Raw genomic sequence first — 13,478 nt, forward strand, 5'->3', positions numbered from 1 at the left:
TTATGTTTGTTACCTCAATCTTTTCGACCGGGTGAACCGAATTTGATGATTCTTTTTTTATTTGAAAGCTGGTGCTTCTCGTGTGGTCCCATTGTAATTTGGTCTAATCTCACAATGGCATTCATGAGAAAACCATAAAAGTCTTAAATTTGCTATACGTATGTGGATAATAAATTAACGAATAACTCAATATCGCGCCAACCGATTTGGATGATTCTTTTTTTATTGGAAAGGATATACTTCAAGGGTAGTATGGTGAGTTTGGTTAAGTTCTGATTACGGAATCCATGACAAAGTATCGGAACTCTTCAATTCTTAGGAGCAATTTAACGATACTCGGTCGAATCTTTTTTACGCTATTCGGATATTTATCTCATCTACTATAACAAAGTTATGGTCAAGTAATTCGTAGTCGTAGTCGAATATGATGATCAATGGGACTGCTTAACGACTTACAGTGAGGGTGCGATCTGTGGCAGAATTTTTAACTGTCTGTAATCAAACAAGGCGCTTATGTTCATTGCTGCATTGAAAAATTTAGTATATCTACACATGTTTAGACAAATTGTAAGTTAGTGTACTTCAAATTCACTATTCCAAAACAATAGATATAATATGCACTGAGTACAGATAGAGATAAATTACTACCTTCTACTGTCAGTGATTAGCTGTCAATAATCTGAAGCTGTCTCAATATACCCGATAAGTCATTCTTATCGCCTTATTGGGACGCGTGAATTGCAATTTCCATACAAACTTCTATCGCTCGTAAGCTATACGTCGTCCCATTGACAGACAATATATTGGGAGAATATTGGGAACGGCCGCAAAAGTATAAAAATAATTGCGTATTTTTATGCAATCTTATTAATAAATCTAATTCTAGTTACGATTATTGTCATTTTTGGAGTCGGTGTCATCCATGATAGGTTTGTAGATACATACATAGTTATAGATGAGACGTGCTTGAGTCGTGAGGAGGCGAGAGCGGGTTACGACGGAAGGACACCGATTCCAAAAATTAATTAATCGTAACTAGAATTAGATGAATTAATTAAATTGTATAAAAATACGCAATTATTTTATTTCGATTTACAAATTGAAAAAAAAAAATTACTAAACACACAAAATACAAATTTCGAAAATTGGAGGGAAATTAAAATATTTAACAAAAATTCAAATATATTCCTATATACAGTGCTAAATAATAAATATTTCAATATCTCTACATAAACAATTGCTAAACGCATTATAAATTATTACAATAATGATCATGAATTTTTAGAATACCGCCATAACGGTTCGATATTATGGTCGAAATTTAGTATTTTTTATATATTTTCTTCACTGATAGCTGCTATAATTTTTTACCTAATAATTATGAGATGACAAGTTTGCAAATTATCAAATTCAAATTCAAAAAGTTATTTCTTTAAGCGTAAAAATACTGACGAAAATTTACTAGTTACTATTAAATAAAAAACTAATTCGTTATCTTATAGAGATATAGTCTTTTGGTTTAAATTAATCGATTAACTGGTATTTGAACGCCTGCGACATGACAATAAAAAAATGCCCTTCACAAAATATGAAGTTAGTCAATTTGCTGATTAGAAAATTGAAAAACTGGAAACGTTGTATGAGTGACTTGTTACAATCAGTTCTGATGGTAACGATTAGTAGGAGATCCGGCCATAGAATGACCCTCACCCATCGTATTACGGGATGAAAATGATTTTTTTATAAAATTAAATATGTAAAAAAAATTATTTACAGGAGGTTGTCTGAAAAATTTGGTGCAAAGTGTAATTAATTAATAATTAAAAAATGATTTTTTTTAAACATTACACTCATTCCCTTACGCAAAAAACTGTATACTAATCGAAAGTATGTAGCTCATAGAATATGCAAACGCTGGGTTGACTTTTTTTTACGGTGCAATTATCAGGTAGGCAGGTATATACAGGTAAATCGATACTAGTAATTTGCAACGATCCAGTTACGCGATAAACCTTATATCAAAATAAAGATAATTTTATTATGAATATAATGACATAAGGTTGGCTGCAAAAAGTTGGTGCTAAATCCCGGTTGTCGATTTTTGAAAAACGAAATATTCGTGCGGTTGAATACGTGCGAAAGAGAGGTCCGAGGAACGTATCCAGTGCGATAGAAAAGGACGCAGCATTGCAGCTGTGTGTCGCTCAATTGTCGAAAACAAAACAAAGCAAAAAATCAAAAGTTTTTCCGAAAAAAAAAATTAAATAAAACATAAATTACAAACATGAAATACAAAGCTATAATTTTGTACAAAAATTTAATTTTATTATAAATACAATATTTTGATTAAAAAATGTATTAATTAATTTACATTATTCAAGGTCTGATTCATCGGAAATAAAACTTGTATCTTCAAGTTCACAACATTCGTCACTTTTTTCGTCTTCTGTTATTTCAGCAATATCTTGTACTGTTAAAGGCGTTTGGTCCCCAATGAATCCTGTTGGTTGTAGATAACCATCAAGATACCAACCACAATTTTCAGGTTGTAATTTAACACATTGAGGATCCGTCGCATGAAGCCACATAGAATTGACAAAAATTGTTCTTAAAATTTTTTGTTGCAGTGATATCCAGCACGGTGTTATAGTATTTGAGTCAAAACTTTTGATTTTTTTTAAAAATGTTTCGCTATCTTCTTTCGAAGAATAATTTTTGAGAAAAATTCGATATCTCGCTTCATTCACCCTGTTGCAGTTTTTTATACCGTACATACTAGCAGTGAACTCTTGAACTGTGTCCATTTTTTCGTTAATGAAAAGATCAGCTTCGTCTGTTAATGACGAAAAAACTGTATGATACTTTTCGTTTTTGGAAAATAATTTAAAAGGTTTCACTTTTCCTTTATTAAAGAATGCTGCCGTATAATCGCATCCTGTAAATACATGAAAAGCTGGAAGACTTTGGCATAACTTGGATCCCAACTTCAACGCTAATTCAGTGCAATTAACGCATTCCAGATGTTGATTTTTTTTTTGTCGCTGAATTGGCTAGCCAAATTTCTGAATGTTGAATTTTGTGCATATTTCCCAACAAAATAACCAAAACATCCGTATCAGAGGCCTTTATTAAAATTTTTGAACCTGGTGGCGCTTTATATGCGTGAAAAATTATCCTTTATCCGTTTCTTCATGATGGCATACATAATCAACTTCTTCATTTTTTTTCAACTGATTGCTAGCATCAGCGTTGATAGTCTGCTCTAGCGTCAAGTCTACAGGTGATCGAGCAAAATTTGCTTTGGTGCGTCTGATTCCAAAGGCGCCGCGACGAAATTCTTCTACCAAAACTGAATTTTCAGTATACAAGGTGATCAAATGACTCAAGTATAACACAGCCCATCTAGCATAATTAGGCTGGTTAAACGCAAAAAATAAATCACACATGTTGTATATCGAGTCCACATACAATTCAAAGTTGCTAGTGCGCATGCTTCTTGAAAATCGAAGATATAAATTAATTAATTCACAATACTGATAGTAAAATTGAGCGGTTTTTCCTTTTGCGCCACTTAAAGTGTCTCTGCAGAACTGTTTTTATCCATTTGAAATACGCTGCAATAAATCTGGCTCTTTTGTTGACGTCACATGCAGCCTGATCTGATGCATTCTGTATTTGAGCTTGTAGCAATTCATCCAACGACTCGGGAGATACATTTGTTGTGGATAAATACTGTTCAAAATGAAGAATTTGCAATGCTGCAGCAGTTAGTGGATGTAAGCGCTTGCATCGATTGAAATGCTTGCTGTCCAAGTAGCTGTTCATCGAGCCACCGGCTAATACTTCTGCTTGAACTAGAATTTCCACTAAGCCACTAGAATCAATATACTTCCCAATCGTTTTGAAGAATGCCATTTCCATGTGGAATGCTCCCAAATTTATAAAGATGCTGTCAAATTTTGGCTTTTCTTTTTCTTGGATCTACATAGCCATTTTTGCTATTGCTAAATCATATGTCACGATAATATGTGGTTGGCTACACTTTTCAGCTATTTCGTTTGCTATGAGTAATGTTTCGTTGACGATTGCGTAGGATGTTGGAGAATTATTTATCGGAGATAAATACTCGATCTTTTGTTGTTCACTCCGATCAGTTGACGTCATGCAGTTATAGCCCAACCACATTGGAACTGAATTTATTCGAGATAATGACATTACCCATAATAAATCTTTGTCAATAGCAATTTCTGTAGAACCTTTGCATATATCCAGTGTATTAGTAAATGAATCTACCGGCAGCAGTTGCAAACTAGCGGTTGGTTTAGAATAGTATGGTCGAATTTCTCGCACAATTTCATTAAAACGCCTTCTTTTACGTGCAGGTGCTTCACTATTTACGTCGCCACCAACTTCACGTGTTTCAGCTGTTTCATCGTCGGAATCATCTGCAGAAGTACTAGGAAACTGATAAATAATACCAACCGTGTCACAAACAAAGAGCATGCGCACTCTCTTTCTTTCGACGATTGAGCGACACACAGCTGCAATGCTGCGTCCTTTTCTATCGCACTGGATACGTTCCTCGGACCTCTCTTTCGCACGTATTCAACCGCACGAATATTTCGTTTTTCAAAAATCGACAACCGGGATTTAGCACCAACTTTTTGCAGCCAACCTTATGTCATTATATTCATAATAAAATTATCTTTATTTTGATATTAGGTTTATCGCGTAACTGGATCGTTGCAAATTACTAGTATCGATTTACCTGTATATACCTGCCTACCTGATAATTGCACCGGAAAAAAAAGTCAACCCAGCGTTTGCATATTCTATGAGCTACATACTTTCGATTAGTATACAGTTTTTTGCGTAAGGGAATGAGTGTAATGTTTAAAAAAAATCATTTTTTAATTATTAATTAATTACACTTTGCACCAAATTTTTCAGACAACCTCCTGTAAATAATTTTTTTTACATATTTAATTTTATAAAAAAATCATTTTCATCCCGTAATACGATGGGTGAGGGTCATTCTATGGCCGGATCTTAGACTAGATGATGTATCTTAGATTTAGAAATAGACTGAGTCCACGAATGCGTACACTTTCAAAGCTATCTTTCGTCTGAAAAAATTTCAATAAAACCAATTTCTGGATCATCACTAAAAAGTCTGTCTTCATTCCTGCGAGAACCGAATCTAATAAACATTTATCCAAACTTGGAGATAGTACTTCGTATGGCTCTTTCTTCGTATTTTCTTTACACCAGCGACAAATTGTTCACGTGAAAGAAGCTTCTCCTGCTTGAAGAGAGTAAACTACGATCGACTTTACGTCAAGAAAAGCTAAACGCTTGAGCTCCCTTACAGCTTACTTTAAAAGTGGTACATGATTGAGATATTTTTTGTGTAAAATAATGTTTTTTGATAATTATTTGCTGTAAAAATAATCAAGAATCTAACACGGTACCATAGTGCTCAATGATACGGGAACCAAACGGGAAAAATTTATGTAACGAGGATGATGGAGCACAAATCGAAAATTTATATCAAAATTTAGAGGCGACAAAAATTTAATAGCCTACAGGCGGCAAATCTGTAAATCCGCCACTGGGTACCACAACGGCGCCTATTTCTGCCGTGAAGCAGTAATGTATGCATCATTGTTGTTCGGTGAAGGGCGCCGTAGCTGACTCTGACATTACTGGGCAAATGAGACTTAACATTCTATGTCTCAAGGTGACGAGCGCAATTGTAGTGCCGCTCAGAACTTATGGTATTTCAAGAATCCTGAGCGGCACTGCATTGTAATGGGCTGGGCGTATCAATTTCCATCAGCTGAACGTCTTGCTCGTCTCGTCCCTTATTGTCATAAAATATTTTGGCTTTTGTAATATTTTGATCAATAAAGTCTGAGATTAGAAGAAGAGAAAAAATACAATAATAAATAATGAAGACAGTCTCTTAATGGCTCATTAGACTTAGAACTATATTAATTCCAAACAGATTACCTTATATTTGTTAATCATGTGTATAATAATCTCTATATTGTCTGGAAGCGATGTCTGTATATTACAATGTCCCATCATCGGATTGGCTGTAGCAAGGTAGAACGAGGAAACCCAGTTTATCGGAGAAAGTTGCAAATATTTCTGATGTCTTTAAATAAAAATATAGTTCAATAACTTGACAAGACAAAAATGATGATTATGAATTTCATAATTTTATACTCACAGAGATATATTCGATGATTTTGAGAAGTAGACCATTTTTTCTATCAGAGCTTTGTATTTGAATGCGGCTATTTTTATATTTCCTGTAGTACCACTTGTCGTAATAAAAAATGGGTAAACATTTTCAATATCGACTTCAGCAGCTCTAAAGAAAAACGTGATAGTAAGTAATTCATCGTTGGCTTAAACAATTCTTAATCTATTTTTATTCTTCGCAGGGTAACTCTTTTTCACACAGAGTTTCCCTGCGAATTGAATTAGAAATGGGGAGATCCGTAGGAGAACCAAAAGTCACTGATATAGCTCAAATGATTGCGAAACTGAAGTGGCAGTGGGCAGTGCACATAGCTGACAGTTGGCCGTTGGGGCAGCAAATCCTCGATAGGCAACCACGTACGGTCAGGCCCCCCCAGAAGATGAATCTTGACCAGATCATCTGCCCATCATATCATAGGTTGGATGAGGGCAGCGCTGGACCAATTGTCGTGGAGATCTTTGGGGGACACCTTTGTCCAGCAGCGTCTTCCAGCTAATATAATGATGATGATGCTTCTTATTCTTAACCATATCTCATAGGGACTTACTTAAATTCGTCTTCTTTTATGCAGTTGAAGTCTCTTAAAAGCTGCCTCATAGATCCTAAATTACATCCAAACGTAACTATCTTCGTGTCGAGTCCTAAGTCCATAGAAACTTCATTGTACGTCTCATACATGCTCTCATCACAAAATATTACTTTTGGCGACGTCATTTCAAATAGCTTTTTGATTTCACCTGGAATTGTAAATAAATACGTGAAACGTCGGATTCCTTTTAGAATAATAGTCGTAATCATCTCTTTGGTCAAATAAAGTTAGTATACGACTATTTAAAAAATTGGCAGTTTGTAGAGACTGTCGATAGAAGTGAAAACTTATAGCTTTTAATATTAAAATTTGAAATTTTATAATGTTTAAAAACAATCATACTATAAATTTTAACTTATTTTTAATAATATATTAATCAAACAAAAACACTATTTCAATAATGCACAGTATAATACATTGAACTTTTCAATAAATCCATTCCAAACACAGCATTCAAATATTTTTATTCAAAATAGGATTTGAAATCACTTATTGAACGTCAAAAACTACCACCCATTCGAAAGAGACTGCCTCAGACCTAAGAAGAATGGGCGCAAGAAACTCAGCGGGCTTTTTTTTTATATAAAATATGGATTACAATGTAATATCGTACAATAAACATTTATAATTAAAGAGCCTGAGGGTGTTCGCTTTATTCCCAGTCCGTGGTGTCATTAAGAAAATCGTTTATGCTATAATAACCTTTCCCATACAAACGTTTTTTAACAATTCTTTTAAATTTCGTAACACATTTGTTTTGTACATTTTCTGGGATCATATTGTAGAAGTATATACATCGCCCAACAAAAGACTTACTAACTGGACCCAACCGAGTAGTAGGCATAACAAGTTTATGTTTGTTCCTCGTGTTAACATTATGAATGTCACAGTTTCTAGAGAATTCGTCAATGTGCTTATGAACATACAGAACATTATCAAAAATGTATTGAGAAGCAGCAGTCAAAATTATTATTTATTCTTTAAATTTTTCTCTTAATGATTCTCTAGGACCTAGGTTATAAATCGCGCGAATAGCCCTCTTCTGCAGCACAAAGATAGTATTAATATCGGCCGCACTGCCCCATAACAAAATACCATACATAATACTATGAAAATAACTAAAGTATACTAATCTCGCCGTATATGTGTTGTAAATGTTGTATATTACTGTGGCATAGCTATAGACAGATAAGCATTTCGATGACTTGAACTCACGAGAGTTCATATAATATCCAAATAGTGTATAACTTTATATACTTATTTTTTAATTATTTATTTATCACGTGCGCCAATCAAGAGTTTGTCAGTGACACGAACTCATAAGATTTTTCTTTACCAAAAAGTGCCCAACGCGGCTAAATAATTTTTCACTTCAAAACTTAATGAACTTATAGTCTTATACGAGTATGTAGCTATATAACCACTTGTTTTTATCAAAGCAGTGGTCGTGAGCATGAACGATGTTTTAAAAATAATATATCTTTTTCTGCTGTTTCTGCTCCTGTATTACAAACTTCATCTTCCGGATAATTGAAACAGCGTCATCACTATCATGATATTGTTTTGGGCTATACTGTTAAATCCGTAGTAAGTTTGTCGGTCATCGTATCGCATGTAAGTTTTCGGTGTAACGCAATTCATTCTACAAACGCCGAGAGGACAGTAACACCCACTTTAGCAACAGGGGTTCCTAGAGGATTAGCGGGGACTGCAGACTTTTTTTCGGAATCTCAGTATGTCTATTGTTACACCAGAACTGATTTTCATTTTTAATATCATAATATTTTAATCCCTTGGATTTCCCTTGTCCGTGCCAGTTCTGAGCTGACCGTTGAACGGCCGCGGCGGTCGTACGGTACCGCGCCGATCGCGCACGAGATTAAACCGACGTGGACTTACGGCTAGGTAGATCCGCGAAACTCCGGGGCGTTCCTCAGAGCCATTCCTTATTCCAAAGTTACGGATCCAATTAAGTATGGAGACATCAAGATAAATTTGATATCGAATTTGTTTTATTATTACGTAGGTCTACAGTAAAAGAGACTTGTGAATGAACTACTACGAACCTAATCAAATCTCAAAAAATATTTAATTTCAGGTTTCTCTTTGTTCAAATATATCATTCTGCTGTTATGTTTTTAATTTTTTAAATTTGTTTGTACCGTTGCAATGACAGCTACGAATTGTAGTACATTGTAGGTATTTTGTCTGTATAGCTGACTTCAAAAAAAGGAGGAGGTACTTTATTCGACTGTATTTTTTTATGTTGGTTAGCTCAGAACTCCAAACTTTTATGATCCTTTTTTTGGACTTGAATGAACCAATTTTGATGATCCTTTTTTTATGTGAATGTACCAACAACAGGTAAATTGTAAAATATATATCTTTAGGTTCAAAAATGTCAGTTACTGACATATATGAATTTGGCAATTATTTTGTACTAGCTGACCCGGCAAACGTTGTTTTGCCATATAAAGTATAATTCAAGCGATAGTTTTATAAGTAATAAAATATTGCCTATATTATAGCCTGTATATCATTTTGTTCTATTGTCAATAGTTTTTGCAGCGCACGCAAAAATAGGTTTTCGATTTTACACCTTGTGTTACAAAATAGCAATTTTATTACGGATCCCTAATTTTGAAAAAAAAACATAGCCTAAATAATAAATATAATAATAATCCTCGATAAATGGACTACCCAACACTGAAAGAATCATTCAAATCGGACCAGTAGTACCAGAGATTAGCGCGTTCAAACAAACACTGCAGCTTTATAATATTATTAGTATAAATTAAATGATCTATGGTATGTATTGAAAGGTCTAGAATAAATTGTTGCGGGCTTATAACTTCATAAAACTAAGAAAAAACACATTTCTTAGCCAATACCTACTATTTTTATAATTAGGATCAACACCAATGATCGTATGTCCATTAAACAACGCGCTGTAGAACGGTATGTATAAGTCTACATGATTCCGTCCACCAATAGCCAGAACATCTCCAGGTAATAAGCCACTATTTCGTAAATATCTTGCTAACTTCACAGATCGATCCAGAACTGATGCATATGTTTCTTCTTCACCTGTAGCTGCATCTATCTGAAAATAATGGAAAGTGGCTCATAATATAATAATAATAATAATATTGACACATTTTTACACAAATTATCATGCCCCAAGTTAAGCATATATAGCCTGTGTTATGGGTTACAAGACAACGATATATTTAAGACAATATACTTACTTAAACATACATAAATTCATATAAACATACATAAATACATTTAAACATCCATGACTCGGAAACAAACATCCATATTCATCATATAAATGCTTGCACCTACCGGGATTCGAACCCGGGACCTCTAGCTTAGTAGGTAGGATCGCTAACCACTCGGCTATACAGGTCGTCAATATGGATCAGAAGGTGGCGGAAAGTGTATAGCTCGAGGAATAATGAAATATGTGATTGTTAACAAGAAAAAATATAAGTTTAACAATTTAATCTCGAGAACGCTATGTATGGATTATTGTGATTGAATTGAAAACTTTTGTAGGGTCGTTGAGCACATTTCTTGGGACCGGTATAAATTGTTAAATTCGCGTTATATTATGCCTCTCGACAAACTGCTTAACTTGATTTAGTACTACTTTTTCTCTTATCTTTCAGTTCAGTAGCACAGTTCTTCTTCGGATATGGTCTTACGATCGCTTTCTTCCAGCAAGATGGAAATGTGCTGGTTTCGATGGATTTATTGATTATTCTTGTTATAATAGAAAGGGTCACATCAAGAGTTAGTTTTAGCATTTCTTTATTTAGGTAATCAATACCTAACGCGTTTGACTTGATATTCATAATAATTTTCTTGATCTCTGTCGTTGGTTACAAATTAAGGATGTCATTCATGGGTGAGCATAACTAATTCTGATATAATATATATATATAAAATGTTAAACTCACGTCAGGACACGTGACCTGATCGAAAATTCGTAAGGCAGTCGTTGAAATTATGGATGAAAGATTTATACTTCTAACTAAGCATAGTTCGGCTATTTCAATGACCATATCGTCACAGGACCGCTGGTTGAATCATTGTTACTGCGAAGCCGAAACACCGCGAGGTCGAGAGATCGAATGTCAGCTCTGAAATATTTTATGGATGAAAGTGATTTTTCTGAGAGATAAACTTATTAATGTAAAATAATTGTAATAGTTCTAAAGTTTAAAATTTTTATGTTAAACAAATTGTCATTTTTGTGTACGATAGCGGAATAAATGAATATTGTATTTAACCCAATAAATGCTACTTTTTTTTATACTGATATATAAAGCAATTCGTTAATTCGAAATTATTCCCTAACCATTCAAAAATATTCAAAAATGCACAACGTTAATGTTTAAGTTTTCACTTCTGCCGGCACTCCCGGAGTGCAACCCGTATTTTTTTTTATGAATATCCCTTTAGAAACCACGAATACAGTTTTGTATTATTTTTTAACCGACTTCAAAAAGGGGGAGGTCAATATCAATTCAAAGTTTAGTTTTTAGTTTAGTTTATCAAAATAAACTGATATGGACTTATGTGGACATAATAAAGATTGGCGGATGATCATCTACTACATAAATAAAGTTGAAGTGTATTTGTGTAATAACAAAAAAACCGAACAAGTTCGAGTCGGGCTCACCCACTGAGAGTTCCGTACTCCGTATTATTAAGGACCTACATATACATATAAAAAAGGTAATGTTTTTCTTTTCATTCTTCATCGTAAATCGAAAACTTTATAAACAACATAAAAATGATTAAGGATTGGTCCCCGCTGCGCTCCAACTGGATACTAATACTAGGCCCAAGCGGGCGTACTCGAGCCAGTCTCGAACAATGTGCTTCGTTGAAGTGCCACATGTTCTGAACTTTGATAATAATTGAAACTAAATTCTGGGTTGCGTAGTAAAACTTTGTAAAAATAATACTACAAGAAATAAGAAAGACACTTGGGTCACATATCATCACTACGTATTTTGTATTTTATTAATTTCAATGTAAAATAACACGAAGCGTATGTTACAAAATTTGAAAGGCGCCATTGAGATGCCACGCACACAAACATCTAATAGTTGCCGTCATAAAAAAGCTATTGTTCTTAGATAGTGCGGTATCTAGTTGGAGCGCAGCGGGGATCAATCCTTAATCTAAGTAAAATGCTAACGAAGCAATACCCCAAATGAAAGCAATTTGGACTGCCCGCATAAAGACCGTGTTTTTTTTATGATTTAATTAGGTACATAATTATATGTCTGCCGCGACAAAATGTTGGAATACCTAATAGGTACCCAGTACCTCTACCTATTTCGAAATGTCATGTTATTATATTCAATGTCTACTCGTATCAAGGTCATCTTCGTGGAAAAAACAGAATTAGTATATTGTATCTAACTACTATTACTATATATTATATATGTCGCAGGGATATGATAAAAACAGTGATTTGATCAAATATCGGAGGCTGTTTAAATAACAACACGCTTTTATGATTTCACGAAACAAATCTAGTGATTTGACCAAATGCCAGAGTTGGTACCGAGAAATGACAAAAAGTATTTTCTTTGGTATTTATAAGGTTTATTTGGTATGACTAAGACATAATTTTGTAAGATTTTAGTTACGTGTCGCAGGTGGAGGGGGGTGAGAGGGGAAGGGGGTGGGCAGGGAGATGTCCTCCCTCCCCTGGCTCTCATGAAAAGGCAACGCATCATTCTCTTTAAAATCAAATTAATGCAACCTAACCTCAAAACAAATAAAAGTTTTCTAAAGGCCACGTAGAAGCCCCGTTTCGCGGCCTTTATATACAAAAAAAACCACGAATGTATATCCTGTCCAGGTAGGGGTATGACTCAAGTCTGATGCTCGCTTCGCTCGCTTTTACATCCTAAGTTCTTCTAGTCGCGTCACTCATATTCATTTCACGGAACCAACCCTGGCATTTGATCAAATCACTAGATTTATTTAGAGAAATTGTAAAATCGTGTTGTTTATTTAATCATACTCCGTGATTTGATCAAATCACTAACGGCCGTTCCCAATATTCAGTCAATCTCTTACTTGAGATAAAAATCATATCTATCGTTGACTTTTCTGTCCCAACTGTCTGTATCAACTTATCGACGGTAACTCATCCGTACACGCTGTCTGTCAATGGGACGACGTATAGCTTACCAACGATAGAAGTTTGTATGGAAATTGCAATTCACGCGTCCCAATATAAGGCGATAAGATTGACTTATCGGGTATATTGGGACAGCTTCAGATTATTGACAGCTAATTACTGACAGTAGAAGGCAGTAATTTATCTCTATCTGTAGATGGTATATTGGGAACGCCGTTAGGGAATTGACCAAATCTCTGTTATTATCATTTCCCTGCGACATATAAACTGATTGCGTTGTAGTGTTTCGTAATACTCGGAAGCGATATTATTATATTACAACCGGTCATGCAACAACAATGTTCAACTTATAAAGCCAACAGCCTAGAGGAATCGGGCGGAGTTAGGTTACCTCTCTCCCACAAGATCGCCATAGTTTTAATTCAGAAGCATTTTTTATTATAAAC

The 13,478-nt window shown here is 34.6% G+C and overlaps 1 protein-coding gene across 2 annotated transcripts in view; it reads right to left on the minus strand.

Annotated features, from left to right (window-relative positions):
- The window catches only part of LOC126967376 (luciferin 4-monooxygenase-like), a 33,857-nt gene that overhangs the window by 5,438 nt on the left and 14,941 nt on the right, over positions 1-13,478 (minus strand). For both annotated transcript variants that reach the window (XM_050811817.1, XM_050811816.1), the window contains exons 2-5: positions 9,756-9,963; positions 6,819-7,008; positions 6,236-6,379; positions 6,013-6,160 (exon numbers count right to left, since the gene is read on the minus strand). In XM_050811817.1, the coding sequence (XP_050667774.1) occupies positions 6,013-6,160; positions 6,236-6,379; positions 6,819-7,008; positions 9,756-9,963 (690 nt within the window). The remainder of the gene's footprint in view (positions 1-6,012; positions 6,161-6,235; positions 6,380-6,818; positions 7,009-9,755; positions 9,964-13,478) is intronic.

The sequence above is a fragment of the Leptidea sinapis genome, chromosome 13, assembly GCF_905404315.1.
Source record: "Leptidea sinapis chromosome 13, ilLepSina1.1, whole genome shotgun sequence".
NCBI lineage: Eukaryota > Metazoa > Arthropoda > Insecta > Lepidoptera > Pieridae > Leptidea > Leptidea sinapis.